The sequence below is a fragment of the Lemur catta genome, chromosome 1, assembly GCF_020740605.2.
Source record: "Lemur catta isolate mLemCat1 chromosome 1, mLemCat1.pri, whole genome shotgun sequence".
Lineage (NCBI taxonomy): Eukaryota > Metazoa > Chordata > Mammalia > Primates > Lemuridae > Lemur > Lemur catta.
The window spans coordinates 278395393-278414963 of NC_059128.1; the positions used below are offsets into that span (position 1 = coordinate 278395393).

General features: G+C 42.7%; 1 protein-coding gene across 4 annotated transcripts in view; it reads right to left on the reverse strand.

The window, feature by feature from the left end:
* HLCS (holocarboxylase synthetase) overlaps positions 1–19571 on the reverse strand; it is a 210370-nt gene that overhangs the window by 117292 nt on the left and 73507 nt on the right. For all 4 annotated transcript variants that reach the window (XM_045540654.1, XM_045540652.1, XM_045540653.1 and 1 more), the window contains exon 6: positions 12650–12921. In XM_045540654.1, the coding sequence (XP_045396610.1) occupies positions 12650–12921 (272 nt within the window). The remainder of the gene's footprint in view (positions 1–12649; positions 12922–19571) is intronic.

Consider the following 19571-nt stretch of genomic DNA (forward strand, 5'->3'; position numbering starts at 1 on the left):
TGTTTTCTTTGAGCCCTTTAAAGATACTGTTCCACTCTCCTCTGGCCTCCATAATTTCTGAGGAGAAGTCCACAGACATTGAAATCACTGTTGCTCTATAAGCGAAGTGTCATTTTCCTCCCATGGCTTTCAGTATTTTCCTCCTATCTCTGGTCTTTGACAGTTTGAACATGATGTGCGTAGGTATATTTTCATCATATTCATCCAGCTTGGAATATGCTGATCTTCTTGAGATTGTAAATTTTTCTTTTGCCAAATTAGGGGAACATTTGGCCATTATTTTTCAGATTTTTTTCCTGTCTCTTTTTTCCTTCTGGAACTCCACATACACATATATCAGACATTTTGATATTGTTCTATAGGCCCCTGAGGCTCCATTTATTTTTTAATCTTCTCTCATCTTCAGATTAGATAATTATTACTGTTCTATTTTCAAGTTCACAGAACATGACAATGATCTAATTGCATTCACTGTGGCTGATCTTTGAAGGGTTACTGTGAACTAGACAAAAGCTAAAAGAAACACGCAGCTCCAGTTTTCAAAGGCAACTGTACTAACTAGAGATGTCCTATCCCAGTTGAAATTCAAGGAAATAAGAAAACTACTACAACTGAGCACCTATTAAAGATCAAGAACGGCACTGACACTTTCACATATACCATTGTGTTTAATCCAGATCACAGCCCATTAATGCAGCTATTGCTGTCCACATTTTATAGACAATGGTAAAGAAGAACAAAAAAGTAGCTTGTTCCACTAATAAGCTTAAGAGCTGGGACTTTAACTTAGGACTCCCATTATAGCCCTTTCTACCACATTTCTCATTAAAAATAAGTAAATAAGAGAATCATCAAGATTCTCGTCAGCTCACTGATTTGCTTTTGTAACAAGATTAATATATAAGTAGATATTGGAAGTATAGGGGATAGAGTACATTAGGATTTCAGCAAAGCATCTGTTGGGGATAATATAGTATTAGGGACTAAGCATTAAGGCTCCTAAAATAGACAAATCTTTTAAATGCTACTTCTACCACTTACTCTTTATGTGACTCTGTCCAAGCAATTTTCACTAAGTGATACTTCCCCCATTTCTTAAAATGGGAACTATAATAGTTACTATCTCATCAGGTTTTAGTAAAGACTGAATAGGAAAAATATACAGAATGCATTTAGCACAGTAGCTGCCACAGAGTAAGTGCTGAGTTAATGTTAGCTATTAAGATATGACATCTCTTCTGGACCAAAGGTGAAATAATTTGAAATTATAATGATGAAATAATTTTAAATATTGTAAACAACTGTTAACCCCATTCTGTTCAACCTCTATCAATATCTGCTTTGTTTTATAATTTTCCAATTATCTTCTAGAAAAGAAAGACTGTAATGAGGTCACTAGAGAATTATACCAAACTGCTGGCTCAAAAAAAAATATGCTTGTTATTTATAACAGAAAAACACCGGAAACGACAGAAGTGCATTCATAGGGGATTGCTTAAATAAATTATGGTCAGACTATACACACCCAATAAAAAACGTTTTTGGCACACCACCTGATTGCATGGGGAAATGCTTACTTCATATACAGGATAACCATAAATTTGCATGTGTTGCATAGGAAGAAAAAAGATTAGAATGAGACATATCAAAAGATTAACATGATTCTTTATAGGTGGTGGGGTTACAGATGATTTTGATTTCCTTATTTGTTACTATATTTCTTTTCTATAATTTATGAGAATTCTTTTTATAATGGAAAAATATTTTCATAAAATAAATTTGTGTAGTTTCATGTACCCTGATTGGCTTCGTATCAAGGTTTTTTGGCTCTTCAGACCAAAATCTTTTATCTCCAACACAGGGATATGAAGAAATGCTCAAACACTAGGGATGTTTAGGGAAAAGACAATATGGGAATAAGAGAGGCCATAACAACTATCTTCATGTCTCTTTGACTAATTAACAAATATCTTAACCATCATTTGGGAGAAGGTTAAATCTTTTCAGCAGTATTTGGATTCATGGTCAGATTTCCGTTTGGAATGGGAGGGGTTAATAGGGACCCATTCTGGGAGACAAAGCTATCCTAAGGTGACCAGAATAGGCTGCCTCAAGTTATAAGAGCTCAATAAATATTTGTTAGGGAATAAATGGTGGGAAATTGCTAAGAACCAGGGTGCTCAGACACGTCCCCAACACTGCACAGGGCACTCCAGCAGTAACGGGTGACCGGCCTTTCAGGCACCTCCCAGATCTAAGAGACTATGAGAGTTTCAGTACACACTGTTTGCCTGATTTAGGGTTTAGCGGACATCAAATTCTTATTCAATTTCAATTATGACAACACTGTGCTGGAAAAATTTGGTTCGCTTCATGTCAGTTTTCCAGGTACCAACAGTAAAAATAGAAAGCACCTATCATCTTATAATGGTGCTCTATCTCCATTTACCTAAAGCAAACCCTTCAAGAATGCCTTTTAGCAGTTAAGAGGCACTTACACTTTACATGAAAAAAATAAGAAATAAAAAAAAGGGAAGGGAGCAAAACCTAAAACAAAAGCTACTGAAGGCATTTTAGTTGAGCTTGGAAACAAAAAAACAAAAACAAATTATTCTAAGTGAAGCTCCATATCAGAGATAAACAATCCTGGTTTGCAACATCTAAGTTTCTTATATTATCTCCGTGGGTATCACAGAATGGTAAAAAATCAAATTACATTTCATTTTGCTTAAGTTTATAAAAGAGAAGGTGCCCTAGGTTATTTCTAGAAGGAGGAAGGGTACTGAAAATGAGCAGAAAGGATTAAAATAAGAACTCCAGGAAAGCAGGGAGAAAGCCACAAGATTGTAGAAATCTTCCACCTCAAACTCTCGGCCACTGTTCCCAGCATATCTGATCCACACTCCAAATCCAGGGCAGATTCTACACCTCTATATTAACAAGCCACCCAAGCTTTAATGAAACTTCAAAACCTAAAAGGTTAGCCAAGACCTCATCCAAGACAACTCCATTCCTGCCCAAACTCCCCTTCTCTGTCTCCCACTACTGTCCTGCAAGAACATTTCTAAGGGTCTGGGAGCTGAGGGGCATTCTCCACCACGGCATCATCCCCTCCTGGATTCTGGGTGTTTGGATTGGAAGTGATTCCGGCAGAGATTTTTCTTCTCTGATATCACTTGGCTCTAATTGGAGACATCTGAATACCTACCTGCACTATCACCCCATCACCTCCCACCCCCACAACAGCAGCCACTTTGCTTCTCAGGGGCATGGAACCCACTCAGATTTCCCTGGGTTCCAGAAGGAAACTACAGTTACTCAGTCAGCACAACCGTTAGTCTGGGAAAGTCAAGAAACTCTGAAAGACACTGAGTGTTGCGAATAACACACATACAGATAGCTTTCACGTGACTCATGATCACCAGAGGACAGGTCGTCTTCCATGCTGATTGGACGGCACCTGTAGGAGGCAGAAAGAACTTATCTCATAGCAGGTGGAATTAAATCCCTGTTGCCTTAATTCCTTTTTGGAACAGGGCAGGGCATTAAAAACTAATCCAATTCAGTCCTTCAGCCATTAAAATAAAAGAATCACCCTCAGATCAGCTGGGCCTGAGTGTCTGAGCTAGAAGGGCCATGGACACCTTCCTGCCCAGTGGTCTTGACACCCATACCTTGAGGAACCTGGGCTCAGAGAAGGCTCCAGGGGCCCATGTGCACAGTGGGGTTCTGTATTACTTCATTTGCAAAGACGCTTTATTGCTGTAAAAAAAATAAATAAATAAACCACGGATCTAGTAAAACTCTCTTATAGATGAAGAACAGACCCAGAGAGGTTGGGTGATTCACACAACATCACACAGCTAATGTATCACAATGGCGCGAGATAAAGTTACAGTCTAAGGTTTCTGGGTTGTTAACATTGCCACCCCACTGAGTAGTTCCATTTTTAGGTAAATTCTGTATACACACGTTACCCAATTTTAAACTGTGAAAACTACATTAGCATCCAGGTGACCTCTGGAACCAAAGGGCCAAGAAAGAAGCAGGTACAGACCTCACGGTCATTCCTCCCTCCTCTCTGTCCTCTTATCCTTCCCACATCCCTAGAAAATGCTTCTCTGCCAGGCAATGACTTCATCATTTTCCTTCTCACTAATTTGAATACTCTTGTGGGAGAGCCAAACAAAAAATGAAAATGATGAATGACTCCTTGTGCAATGCAGAAAAAATGTGGCGTTTGGGATTTCAAAGTGACGGAATACCCCTCATGCAGAAACAGAACATGCTTCTCTCCCAAACAAAAAGCAGAAACAAAGGCATTTCACAGCTTAGAGAGTGTTTGGCCAAATGGTAGGTGTGTGAAAGATTTTAAAGGGGCAGGTGAAAGCAAATCAACTCTCACCTCCAAAGCAGGTAAGTGTTTTATTTGCAAGAAAAATAAAAGTTTGTCTACATAAGTTACAAAGCAAAGTCAGGGGAAAATAGAAATCGGGGAGAGAGATGCTTATTACGTAGAAGGAAAAATATCTGCTTGATTATCCAACACACTTTTTTACACATTTACAGATTTTTACTAAAATACTGTTCATTACACTCATGGTTACATTCATTCTCACTCACTCTTCTGTACAATAAAACTTAGGATGTTTCAGGTTGTCCAACAGTAAAATGATGTTCACCTGAATGGCCTGAATGTGTGTATCCCCCACCAAATTCATGTGTCGGAATCTTCATCTCCAGTGTGATGGTGTTCGAAGGTGGGGCCTCTGGGAAGCGACCAGGTCGTGAGGGTGGAGCCCTCACAAATGGGATTAGTGCCCTTATCTCTGAGGCCCCCAGAGAGCTCTCCCACCCTCCTTCCACCACATGAGGATCTGTAAGCTGGCTGTCTGCCACCTGGAAGAGAATCTAACCAGGCCGGGTGGCACCTTGATCTCAGACTTCCAGCCTCCAAAACCACTAGAAATAAATTTCTGTTGTTTATAAGCCACTCCATAGACGGTACTTTGTTACTGCACCCCAAACTGACTAACACATCCACCTTGAGAGCAAGACTGAGAAGGTTCAGTTCTAATAAAAACATTAGCTAAACAGAACACACTGTAACCATCATAAAATAGTGAACATCACAGTAAGTTCACCCTACTTAAAAATCAGTTACAAGATGTAAAAACAAATATCCTAGAACGCTAAAAATTAACATGGAGGCATCTCTAAAAACATAATAGGCCACTGCATAACTCAACTTCATGAGCTTGGCATGGGAAAGGTTAACTCACTCAGGTGTTGAATTGGAAAAACAACAGAAAAAGAATTTGATGGAGAACTTGCCAGGATAACCCTTCAGTCATGACCGCTACCAAAGTCAAAGGCTGGAGTTACGTTCTAAACCTTAATTTAGAAGTAAACATTAAAACGAAGGTTTTTCAAAATTCTCCAATAATTTTCACTTTTAGAATACCAAATTGGCCCATAAAAATACTCACAATTATTCTAAAGCAATCAACTTCTTAAAAACCCTTTATTTCACAATGACGCTAATATCCCATTAATTTGGGACACTTACCAATGTATTTACTCTTTGCTCATTACCTGCATGCACATTAAGAGCACACCAATAACACAATACAGGCATTAATATGTAAAACATCAACAAAAGCCATCTGGAAAGCTAATGAATAATCAAGGGATTTCAAATTAAACTACAGAATTTTCCCTTAGAATCTTTAGGACAACACTGTCAAGCTCAATCTATTCACTTCGCCTCCAGAATCAATTTTTCAAACTTTATGACAGGTCTAATCGCTTCCACCTGTGTCTCCAGCTTGACTCTTGACTGGCATGCTACCAGCCAGGGTGGAAATGTAGACAAAGACCCCTATTAGGATCCGGCTGTTTCTCTACTGTGAGGTCACTCAGCCATTAAATTAGTTCCAGCCCAATTTCTGTCCTCTCGGGCCTCAACTTCAGGGGAGGAGGGTGCAAAGTAGAGTGAGTCAGCGGAGCAGAATCAGAAGGGAAGGAAAGGGGGAAGGCGGCTGGGGCTGACTGGGAGCGCGTGCATAGGGCTGAAAAGCTGCACACTCTGAAATCCAGACACTGTCTTCCCTAAATGACCGTGGCTCTCCTCCCCAGTACAATTGCCCCCACCCCAATTTTTTAACGCCATTTTATGGGATTGTGTTTCCTTTTCTTTCCCTTTGCTTGTAGAAAGACAACTGTCTCCCATACAACGTTTCCTCAACTAACATGAGGCTGATTCACAAATCTAGCTCAGCCCTCTAAGGGCGCTGGAGGTCACCCCGAGATCAAGAGGCTGACTGGTGGAAGCCCTGACACGGGAGCATCGCTGAGTTGAAGGTGCCTGGAGAGCACCTCCTGTTCCAATGCCCTTGACCTCACAGCTGAGGGCAAGGCCTAGGGAGGGGACATGGCCAAGGTCACAGAAAGTCTTAGTTCTAGCATTTTCCCTACGAGACTGTGGGCTTTATGGCATCAGGAACAAGGCCCAACAGGCAGTAACTGTCCAAAAGAGATTGACTGGCCAGTCCACCTCTCTCCCTGCACCATGTTATCTGCTGTGCCCACTTCCTTTCTGCCCAGACCAAGAACGCTGTACACAACTCTACAAGCTGGAACATGCAGTGGGACCTGCTTCTGCAAATGCACTGTAAGGCAAGGGGGGCACCTTCGCCATCATTATCCCTCCAGTGCCTAACACAGTGCCTGGCATGCAGGAGGCACTCCATAAATGCTCATCCCATGAACTGACGAAGGCAAACTAAACCATGAAAAATCAAGGGACGTATGACAATCAACGGAACAATGACAATCAAGAAATAATCTTATTTAATAAGAAAATCTAAAATAGTCTTTAGAAATAAAAGCATCCAACCCTTGGCCAGTTTATTCGGCATGTAGAAGTATGCAGAGGCAATTAGTATAAACAATCTTATGCTCATCTGGCTTCACATGCAAGTTGTCTCAATATCTGACACAGACTTGGTATCAGTCAATCAAAAAAGATGCTATCAGTCAAATAAAAGACAATTCCAAAAATAACACAATGACTCAGTTATCCCAAGCACCTGTGTTCCACAGTCTAGCCTTATGCTGTTCCCACAGCAGAGGGTCTATCGTCACTTAATAGGAGATTAAATAGAATGTGCCATGATTCCACCACACTAATGCACAGTGGGAGCTTGGAGGGGCTTTTCCAGCAGTGACAATGGATTTGCAGTGGCCCATCCACACCCCCCTGCCCGGACCCACCACCACCAATAGCTCACATTTGCAAAGGGCTTCCTGAGCTGCAGCTGTGGGTCGTGACCATGGAACAAAGGGAAGTGCACTGGCCCAGGTACAGTTCGGAACCCCTGCCCCTGGGACTCTACCCGACCAGCTGAGCTAACTGGACACAGGGAAACCTTCCAGGAAATAGCACAGAAAGAAAAATACAGGCCTCTAAAGCCGAACAAAATCAGCACCGCACAGAGCATCGCGTACCAAAGGTGTTAACCTCACAATGGAGTAGAAAAAGCATTTCATGATCAGGAAGACACATCAGAGAAAATGGCCAGAGCAGGGGATAAAGGATGAAATTACCTCTTCTAACCAAACCAGCTGGGTGGCATACCCATGTCACACTGCACGGGGAAACACCACTCACTCCCATGGTTGTGACCCTTCCCTTTTGGAAGGGAGACACTCAGTTATCAGCAAGTGACACTCACACTTCCCTCGGCCACTCCCTCTTCCCAGAGTGCTTTCCCCTCTTCTGCATCACTAACTTCCAAACTCACGAGGTGGAGGTGGCTGTGGTTCATGCTGCAAGACAAGCCTGCTCTCGTACACAGAGGTCAAACAAGAGTTTTCAACTTCTATATCAGCACCACAGTTGTTCAGCTGGGTTTGCAGTCAAAGAAGAAACTATGATGTCCTCCAAAATACTTATCAGCGGAGATATTTCTAAATCCTCCTAGATTTATAATAACCTAAGAAAAATGCCTCTAATGACCTTGAGTACACAGTGAAACAAAATGAGTGTTAAAATCAAATAATTATCTTCACGTGTGATTTTCAATTTGACAGGTAGCGGGGCTATGAGAGCATGTATACTATTTTAAAGGCCTCCACCTATTTTTCTTAGGAGTTTGAAAAACTGAAAGTACATGCCTGAAACAAAGGTTGCAAATTGTCTCCCAATATCTACCCTCCACTCCACCTTAGCAATAGAAGCCTGATTTCCAGTTGGATCCATGGATGCCTACTATAAAGACCACATTTACTTCTCAGCCTTTTTTGTAGATAGACAGGTCACCTGACTAGGTCCTGGCCATGCTATATAAACAAAAAGGTCATGTGCAACTTCTGGGAAGAGCCCACACAGGATGGGGGTGCAGCCTTCTTTACCCCTCCTCCTGCTCACTGGCTCATATAAGAACAAAAACACTGGGGTCACCCCCTTGGACATTTTCTGAGGACAGCAGAGCAACCCAACTGGGTCCTTGACATTGTGGGCCAACACACCAACTCTGGGCTGCCCATCTCATCTGCAGGAGACAAAAATAAATTCCCATCCTGTTTAAGCCACTTTCATTTTGGGACCTGTGTTGCACACAGCTGAACCTAATCCTAACTGACCTAGAAACTGGCACCTGAACAGGACTGCTAGGTTTCTTAGACCTTGTGCACATCACCAGTAACAAGGCCTAAAATGCAGCCTGATACAGAGGAGCTGGGCAGGGGACAATTGGCAAGGACACAGGTCGCGCAGGTTCTCCGCTGATGACTGCTGTCATGCAGCAAAGCCTCTGAGCGAGCCCCGGCCTTCCTGCATGCTGGGAGGTGGAACAGGTGTCTGTTAGACACTATACCCTTACAGGAAACAGCTCTGAAGATTCAAAATGTCAGTGCTTGTTGGTGCTTGACACTCTTAGCAAGGTTTGATAAAAGAGAATTGACCTCCAACTACAGCTACCAGTCTCGAGAAGGTGGGAAAGAATACAGATTTGACAAGAAAGGAGCTCTCTGGCTGCAACCGGCAATCTAAGTTGAGCCTGCGGGGCTGGCCCTGAGGCTCAGCAGGAGATAAGACAGATGCTTGGCCACATAGAGCCCAGCAGCGTTGTGCCAAAGATGTGATTAAGGGCCTGGCCTTTCACCCACGCCCACTGTTTCATTTGGCCCAAGGGAGCCACCATTAAATTGGAAGGGAAGGAGATGGCCAAGCATTGAGGCTTTTAAAAGATCAGAGTTTCTAGGCTGAAAAACTCTGTCTAGACAAGATCTTTGATGGTTACTCACATGGAACCAATCAGAAGCAAACAGACTAGAGGCCTACTAAAGTTTCGAGAGACTTATATCTCCACAGAAACCATAAGGCTGGCCCATAAAAAGCTGTGACTGTTCAATCCCCAAAACAACCAGACTGCAACCCTCCCAGGAAGCGAGTGTGAGAAGCCCAGGCTCGCCAGTGTCCACCTCGGACGTGATACAGGGAAGACCCTCCCAGAGGGCAAAGCCACGACCCCAAAGGACGCTGGGCAAGACAGTTCTTCCTGGAGGGCACAACCTGGACTATCAGAGGGCCACCAGGAGACTTACTGATCACCAACTCAGGGTGCAGGGGGACCGATGGTCTCAATTTCTATGACAGCAGCTTGGTACAGGGTGTGTTGGGGGCAGAGTTTGTCTGTTTTAACTTCCAGATTGCCAGACCCCAACAGGCCACATCCAGCTCCGAGAGCCTGAATCTTATCGTGAGGAAGGAAATGAAGGGGATATCAGAGCTGTCTTCCTTGAGGAAGGGGTGAGAGTTCTCCGTGGAGGGGAAGAGAGATGCGCGTGGATATGTGGGACCTCGGCGGAAGCTGTGGGTTGCTCCCCACTGTGTGCTGTCCCACCTTCCTTAGGAACAGAACAGCCAATTTTTAACTGGCACAAGCCCCGTGACAGGGGAGTGTAGACCAAGGAAAAAAGATTTTACGAACCTTATAATCAAGATCTATATCTAATTTAAATTTCACTTCTACTCCAGCCCATTAGGAAACAGCCACTCAATTGCTGCAAAAGTGATATATACCCGTGAAGAGAGAAATAAGCATGGAGAGAACCCAGTCCATGGTTTTGACAATTTCTTCTTGCCCTGTCTAATTGGCCCATCAAAGAGATATAAAGCACCACATATTCTTTACAAATATCCAGAAAGAGGAACAATTCCACATCCCAAGGATTCTGTTGCCTGGCACTCTATACACTGGTGTAATACACCCGACACTGTGCCAGCAATGACCCCAAAGTGCTAAAAGATAATGTACGAGATTGGTTGATACATGTAAAGGACATACAAGCAGTGTCCAGAAGAGAAAAGCTTCCAATACGCATTAGCCATTATTATTACCACACAATGGATATGGTATTATGTGGTATTATTATTATCACACCCTATGGACTGTTTCCGTAAGGGTAGCTCATGTAGGATCAAATATAGTGTTAGTTTTAGAAATATTTTTGGTTCTTATTCTCGGAATGTAACAAGCCATGCATTTCATTTATCTTTCTATCTCATGGTCCCTTTGGCACCTCTTCAAATACCTTCCCCTGAAAAAAGGTTGCAGCCCCGCCAGGAACTCCAGCCAGGCTTCCTGACGCAGCAGGCTCCTGTGAGTAACTTCACCTCGGTACAATGGAAGAAGAGCATCTAGGATAAGTTAAGGCCAGCAACAAATATTCGTTCAATATCAGCTCTGCGCCAAGCAGAGGGATGAATAATTAATAATCAAAGCCATTTCATTCTCTGCACTCTGCAGAGACCAGAGAAACAAAGAAGATTCCTAAATACCTCCAGAAAGACTGAAATATTTTTTTTCTCTTTTGCAAAAATAAAAACTCTTAATCCTATGAAAGTTTCCACCTCTAGCACTGTCAAGCTCAGCTACACTGCTTCAATGTCTGTCAAACACTGTTCCAGACCCAAGTTGCTTGAGGCAGAGTACTTTAAAAAAAAAAAAGTTTATATCAAACAGGAAATTACTGATATTCAGGAGTATTAAATCAGTATATTTACACAGTTTTGGGGGGGTTTTTTGTCCTAAAACACAGGCTCGACAGCATGTCACGACGCCGAGCCATCTGAGGACACGCGGGAGTCTTGGCCCGTCGCTCTCTCGGGGAGGTCGCGCATCTTGCTGACACACTGCCCACGACACGGGTGCCATGACCACACTTCCAGTGTGTCCAGATGGCGCTGGCACAAAATATTCTTCCCAGAAACAACAAAGATGGTCTGGAAGTACCCTTATTTTTCTACTTGAACTTCACCTCCTAAAAGCTTTTGTTAAATAACATCTGATTTTGTATTTAGAAAATGTAACTATAATGCATTACCCTTTCAATATAGTGATGGCTTCACTTGAGGATCAGGGTTATCATAGGGTTTGTAACAAGCAAGTCATGACTGTTCCGTCCACAAGAGCAGGCTTTTTCCTTCTCTCCTGGGGAGTGGTGGATGGGGGTGGGGGCGTGGAGGAAGGAAAGTTAGGGAATAGTGGGAAGAAAAAGGATCTATGACAACAAAAATTAACGCCGCAAACAAGGATTGTTTGTGAACGTGGCTCACTGTCCCCTTTCCAGGCCACCCCCTCGCTCCGGCAAGTCTCCTACATGACAGCCTGTGCTTCCTCCATACACTGCTCACCTACTGAGACTGCCCTTCTGATCGCTCTGGGTGTGACAGTCAAGAAAATGCCAGTTATCACATTACTCTATATCAACATATTATTAAATTCCAGAAATTATTATTAAGCCCAAAGGCCAAACATTTCCATACACTGAATTATACATCTGTCTAACCACACAGTTCCATGGGTTAAACGCCTGGAAACTGTGAATCCAGTTATTTTGGGAGTTTTTCATTCCTTACATTTTGGTTCCACATTGAGGGAAGATGCTTTTTTCATTCCCTCCCTCTATAACTTGGCTTTTTAATCTAGAATAGCATTAATTAATACTAATTGGGGAGTTTTTTAAAATTCCTTTCACATTTTCCGTTTTTAACCTTTAATCAATGTCCACAAAGCAGAAGGAATAAAAAGGAAAATCTGCAATAAAAGTAAATTTCAAACATCCAAATGGCCTAAACATCCAAATGCCTAAAAAAGGTACTGGACAGGAACGTACCAAAACAGTTTTCAAAATTCAAAGCTCCAGCTTATTTCAATTTAACACAGCTTCCATGTCATTCGAACTTGCTATTCTAATGCTCCTGCAAAACATCCTAAATGTCTAACACTGAACATAACAGCACAAAAGTAGAACAATAACCTGAGCAATAATGCCACCTGTTAAACACTTTTTTTTCGTAATGTTCTTTTTTCCAAGAACATTCTGAAGGCCTGACTCCAGGAAGGAAGACACGAGGCACAAAAAACTGCCATTCCATAGACACAAATCTTTGATTAAAGAACGTTAACTTCTCTTCCTGCATTTTAACTCTTCTAGGACAGGAGAGTACGTCTACCTTGCTAATTGGTTTGTTCAGATGCATTATTCTACAACTCCATCCCCCTCCCTTGATATTAGAGAGAATAATTACTCTAACAGGCTTCCTCCAAGCGGGTGCAGAGGGGGCCTGATCAGAACTTACCCATCCAGAAGACTCATGGTCGTGGGAGTCACTTCGGCAAACAGAATTATTTTTCCAAATTGCTTGGTCTGCAGATTTTGCCGATATATCTCTAAGTTAAAATTTTCTGATGAGAAGGCCTCCGTGTCAGTAACCACAGGTATAGAGGACGGGGTTATTTCTATCTCAGACGCGCAGGATGAAACAAATTTAAGAGAGAGCTTGCTGGATTTTATTTCTCCTTCAGGATCCACATGTTTCCCAAGCCACTGCATGAGGGGGTCCCAGATTTCCTGTGTCATAAAGAAAGAAATGAAAAGGCTGTAATTTGGCATTACATTAGATGATGGTAGCTTTTCCTTAAAAAGCCATTTTGGTAACATGAGTACTTCCTAAGTCATGACCAGTAAAAGCTGGGTCAACATATCCCATGCATCTAAACTATCACACAACATAAGAAGACTAAGTATGCTTATTCCATAAAAATAGATCGTTCAGAAACCAGGATCCAAGGAAATAAGTTCAGTTCATTATTATACTTTCTATCTTACATTACGTACTAAATTCTCAGGATTCCCTTCCAGCTCTAGAGCTCATAAGTAATTCACTAGGCCTCTGTGCATTTTACAGAAAGCTCTTATCTTTATACTTTTGCTCCACAAAGAAATTCATTATCCTATCTGGGAAAAAAATTTCAACAAAAACCCCAGGTGAAAAAGTCACAGAACACAAAGGACTAAGATACTAGAACATTTAATCTCAGCTTCAGGTCTCAGAGGAGCTCTACTTCCTCTTATAAAGAGACAAGTTGAACACTGTCCAACAAAGGAGAAACAAATTTTCACACAGCGAAAATAATGGGGTACCCCACAGCTGCTATTTGCCCCAAATGCCGTTACAAGGATGGGGAGGAAGGCAGAACCCAGAAGAGATGCAGAGCTCTCTATTCCACCCCCGAAACCACAAGCATGGAGGAGGGTCCCCCCACCCTAGACCCCAGAGGTCCCAGAGGGCTTCTTCCAGGATGGCTCATCAGAAACGAGGCTTGGGGGAGCCATCATCCCAAGAGGCCTGCACAACACGTATTAAAATCTGTCGGTCTCAGTAAACACAGATCTACGCTCTCGGACCATCCCCATGCAAATGCCAGGCCCTTCAAAAGAGAGAACCGTCCCTCCGTCCCTCTGTTAACATCAGGGTTAAGTCCCAAAGTTCCCTATAGCTACAGAAAAGCAGCTTCAAAGATGAAATTTAATTCAACTACCTTCAATTGACCAAACTTCAAAACTCATTTCCAGTTTACAGAGAACACAGAGGGGAAGAGAACAAGTTAAATGACTTCAGAAGGAAGCAATGAAAAGAAATCCATGTTACATGACAGCAGGGCTGGAATCTTCAACCAGTCACTGTCACCGGGGTGGGCAAGGCGACCTGGTCTAGATTAGAAGGGACTTAAGACACATAATGAAATGTGACGAGTAGTTCTGTATTAGATTCTGATTTGAATAAACTAGCTGGAAAGGACAATTAGAAAATCTGAATATTGACAGCACAGATAACAAAAAGGAATTATTGTCAGTTTTAATAGGTGTGATAAGGATACTGTGGTGATATAGAAAAACATCCTTAATTTTTAGAAATGTATAAATTCTATATCATGACATCTGTAATTTACCCCCAAAATACATAAAGCAAATAAGGCAAAATGTTAATAATTATTAAACATATGTGATGGATTATTTGGGGTATTTGTGACACTATTCTTTTCGAGGTTTGAGAACTACCATAACTAAAAAACACAAAAGTGGTGAAATAAACGTAAACTATTATAAAAATAAGTTCAACTAAAATATATATTGGCACCCTATTCATTCAGGCCTCCATTCAGTAAGTATCACTGGATGTCTCCCACACGCAGGCATTCTGGCAGGCGCTGAGGATGGAGCAGTGAACAAGGGGGCCAAAATTCCTGTCTGCAGAGCGTTTATACTCTAGCATGGGGGCCAGAAAATGAAAAAAATAATAATAAGCACAATATATAGAATGTTAGACAGCAGTAAGCGTGAAGGAGAAATAATTAAGCAGAGAAGAGAGCTAAGAAGTGTTGGAGGCAAGCCAATTCCGATCAGACAGACAGAAAGACCCAACTGAGAACGTGATGTTTAAGGAAAGATCTGGAAGAAGTGAGGGAGGGCGCTGTAATATAATTCCCGTAATTATGTCATTTATATTTATTTATATAAAGAGATTCCAGGGAAGGGCAAGTACAGAGGCTCAAAGGAAGGAGCGTGATCAGGGCACAGCAAGGAAAGCAGAGTAAGGCGGGAGGACGAGCGTGCCAAGGCCAGGGAGGGGGACAGGGTGGTGGAGTCCACACTGGGGAGGGCCTCGAAGGCTGTAGTGAGGGAGCAATGGGGAGCTCCCTTCTGAGGAAGGCAGTGGGATGACATAGCTCTGTTACAGCCAGATCACCCCACCCGACTGTGTTGAGAGTAGACTGAAGGGGAGCAAATGAGTGGAAGCAGAGAGGTCACTTACAAAGTCACTGAAGTCACCCCGGAGCGAGATCACTGCCTGCACCAGCACTTGGGGGACATGGTGAGAAGGGGTGGGACTCTCAGTACACTCTGAAGTAGAGGCTACAAGATTTGCTAACAGGTCAGATTTGGGATGTTAGAGAAAATGGGGCCTCAAACATGAGCCTAAGAGTTCCGGCCTGAACACCTGGAAGGACAGAGGTACCACTGGAAATACCAGGAAAAGAGCAGGTTTGCAGAGGAAGAGGCGGGTGATCAGCTCTGGGCATGCTAAGTGTGAGATATCTATTATAAACCCTTGCACTGGGACAGAAAGGTCTCAAAAAAATTAATTAATAACTAATTAATTAGGGAATCGTCAGACTATAGATGATAATCTAAAGCCGGGAGAGAGGATATGATCAATGAGAGAGTGGCTGTTGACAAAAAGAACACAAAGGAGCTTATTCATTTCCTAGGGCTGCTATCACAAAGGATCATAAACTTCGTGGCTTGAAACAGTAGAAATTTATTCTTTCTCGGTCTGGGAGGCTAGAAGTCAGAAAACAAGGTGTCAGCAGGACCAAGATTCCTCGGAAGGCCCAGGCCTCTTAGCTTCTGGTGTTGGCGATGCTCCATGGTGCTCCTTGGCTTGTAGACGCATCGCCCCACCTCTGCTGCCTGGTCATGCGGTGTTCTCCTCTGTGTGTCCCTGATTCTGTGTCTCTTCTTGTCTTCTAAAGACACCTGTCATTGGACTAGGGACTCAACCTAATGATCTCATCTAAACTGATGACATCTGCAAAGACCCAATTTACAAATAAGATCATATTCACAGGCTCCGAGTCATTAGTGCTTCAACATATCTTTTTGGGGGGCACAATTCAACCACCAATAGGGGGTCAATGCTTAGATAGCAGGGAGATGCGGAAGTGTCTGCAAAGGAGACTGAGAAGGAGGAGAAAATCAAGTGTGTGTGGGGTCAGGAGGGGTCATCGTGCGGGTCCCATGTGCGCAGCTTTGAAGGCAGGAAGACGCCAACCCTGCAGCAGAAAGAGGGCGGAGAAGGAACTCAGCAGACTGCTAGGATGAGAGCAGTTTCACACCAGAGTGTGACGGGAATGGTAAAAGGAGAGAAACTGCAGGCTCCAAGGACAAAACTCTGGCTACAGGGAAAGGGAATGGAGCAGTGGTCAGGGGAAAGAATGGGGTCAAAACAGGTTTAGTTTCCTCTCAATGGGAGAAATAACCGCATGCTTTCTTTATGTTGACGTGAATGGTCCCACAGAGAAAACAATCAGGTGAATAAGGGGAGAGGTGGGACCTAGGGCAGGAGCAGAAGGATGAGCCTTGGGAGCAGAGTCTGCTCCTCCACAGGGTGTGGCTCATATCCCCCTCTGGGGACACCCAGGCTTGTGTCCCCACAGGGTTCTGGCCTTCCCTTGCCCCCTGAGGGCCTCACAGCCATACAGAACAGCTCTGGTAACTGACGTGCGCAGCGACTGTGCTGCCCCAAGGCTGCAGGAAGCTGGGAGTCCTGGTGCCGGGGGCTGACGGCAGTTGTCTTCTGATGGCTTCTATTTTCTCATAAATAGGAAGCAAGATCCTGGGCTATCAGACAGGAGGAAGGAGGAGTTGAAAGTTTGAGGAGGGAGGAGCCAATACGATACCAGGGAGAGTGAGAAATGAATGTAGTGGGAAAATCACATGAGCAGCTGGAAGCATTTGGGGTCCACTGAAGGTTAGCGAGTCTGAATCGAGAACGAGCCGTCAGCACGATTCTGTGTTTTTATCCAGCCACAGTCAGCTATGCTGCCCCACAGGCCAGACGCCGAGAAGGCGGTGAGCGGAGGGTGTGCACAAAGCAGCGGCGGAGACTGTCCGGCTGCAAAGGAGCCACTGCTGGACACAGAGAGATAAATGCGGCCAGTCCTAGTCTTCAGAGCGGCATCCCAGGACCAAATAGGCTAGGCCAACACCAGAGAGAGGCACAAAGCACTGGGGGAGTGGTGCAAAATAAGGGGTGATCCTGCTAGAATGGAAACCAGAAAAGCTGTCGGAAGAAGTCAAGCTCAAGTGAGCTACCAAAAGCTAAAGTCGGCCCCTGTGACAGCACTCACCTGGTCTTTAGACTACACAATACCAAGATGAATTTCAAATGGAACATTCCCTGTTCACCACTATTTCTTTGACACGTACTCTATTGGAAGACAAAAAATGAATGAATAAATAATACACAAAGGTGATCCCCAAACCTCAAATCTGGCCACTAGTTATAACCAACTCTGCTCCTAGAACTTTGGTCAACGCCCTTAAGGCATAAAACACACAGATCTGAATTTCCATCACTTTCCTCAGGATGGTGGGACGTCAGCAGGCACCACACAGGCTAAAGAGGCGAATAGCTTAAACCACAAAAATGGAGAGATGAAACTATTAACTCACTAAAACAGAGAGCTAAGAGGGTTATTCACCTGATGTCAGTAAGAGGAATCCCCCATCCAAAGTTGATGAAAACCAGGATGAAACCAAAAAGAAACTAGCACCAAGTAGAACCTTCAGAACAGGAATAAAGCAGTGAGTCTTCTCTAAAGTAAATCATCCAGGTTGGCCATCTATATGCCATTCATTTAAGAAATACGTACGGAGTAGCCACTGTGTCTCAAAAACCGTACCACAGTGGAAAGGGAGGGGCAAGGACGGATATTGCTATGGTTTGAATGTGTCCCCCAAGTTACATGTACTGGAAGCTTAATCCCCAAATTCATAAGTTGATGGTATTTGGAGGTGGGACCTTTGGGAGACAGTTGGGATTGGACGGGGTCATCAGGGTGGGGCACCTATGATGGGACTAGTAGCCTTATAAGAGGAGGAAGAGAGACCTGAGCTGGCCTGCTCTCATCTTCTCACCATGTGATGCCCTCCCCACGTAATAAGGTCCTCGCCAGATGCTGGTACCAAGTTTTTGGACTTTCCAGCCTCCAGAACAGTGAGCTAAATAAACCGCTAATTTTTTTATAAACTACCCAGTCTCAGGTATTCTGTTACACCAACAGAAAACAGACTAAGACAGATACGTATACACAGAACTACAACAGAGTATGACAAGTGCTAAGAAAATTCACTCAAACTATTCAAATATACATTTCACTTTGGCAAAGTAGGTGAACTCAACTTGCCAAATTTAATCACCTAGTCTTACCTGCATGCAAGCTGGGAGCCAGATTCTCAAGAAATTACATCATCATTGTTATATCTACCAATCACTAAAGTAACATTCCAAATTATTTGTTTTTGAAAGCAATACTTAGAGAAGTATTAATACAAATCAGCAAAATAAATTAAAATGAATGAGAGCAAGGCACTCAGGTTTTTTTCTTATACTTCTTTACATAATCTCTCAGGGCTTACTCAGAAACAAATAAATTACTCAGAACTAATATTAATAGAATCTAAAAGGTAACAAATGAAACCAAGAGCCTCTCAAGAAATATAACTGTATACCACCCATAATTCTCCTTAATATATTCACTACAATCAAATGCAATTCTAAGCCATGAAGTAAAACTGAGTGCACACGGGAAGCACTTAGGCTCCCCTAAACCTTCTCCCCACCCCGTCATTATCCCTGGACAGAATAGAAATTCTAAATAAAATTCTGATTTCAAGAAGTACCAAAATTACTCCTTGTTTGACGCAAATCTGCCTGGTATATCTTTAAAATGCACTCAAGTTACAATGAAGACTTGAGAGCTACATAAAGAGCTGCTTATAATACACTTAGGGAAAAGGAATTAATTCATGACTCTTGGCTAAACTCCACTAATGAACATGAAGGCAGTGTGGAAATGCTATTGAAGTAAAAAGATTTGGATCATATATATCAAGGCAAATGGGCTGACATATAAGTAGTATTATCTAACCCACAACCCCTAACTCTTTGAACTTAACTTCCAGAGCATAGATAAAACATCATGTATGTTGGGAAGATGTCTCTGACCCATGGCCCCACCAGATCTTTCATAAATTTTTAGTTAATTAATACTTTACAGCAGTTATCACAATTAATTACATAATTTATATAACCACTTATTCAATGTCCCACTATCTCATTAGAATGTAATTTCCATAAAGACAGTATATGCATGCTTCTGTCTAGCTTCCAACTGTATCCATGGCGCCCAGTACCAGGTCTGATAAATAGTGCATGCTTAATAAGCATTCACCACATACATGCATTTTAAATACCTTACCAAGAAAAACTCTGCAAGTAACAGATAGATATATCAAAAGGTAAAAACTCAAAAAAAGGCAATGTTAAGGTATAATCTTGACGTGGATACATAAGCATCAAAAAGAAATGCAAAAAAAAAAAAAAAAAAAAAACAGAAAGAAAAAAGAAATTTTTGAAGCCAAGTAAGTTATAG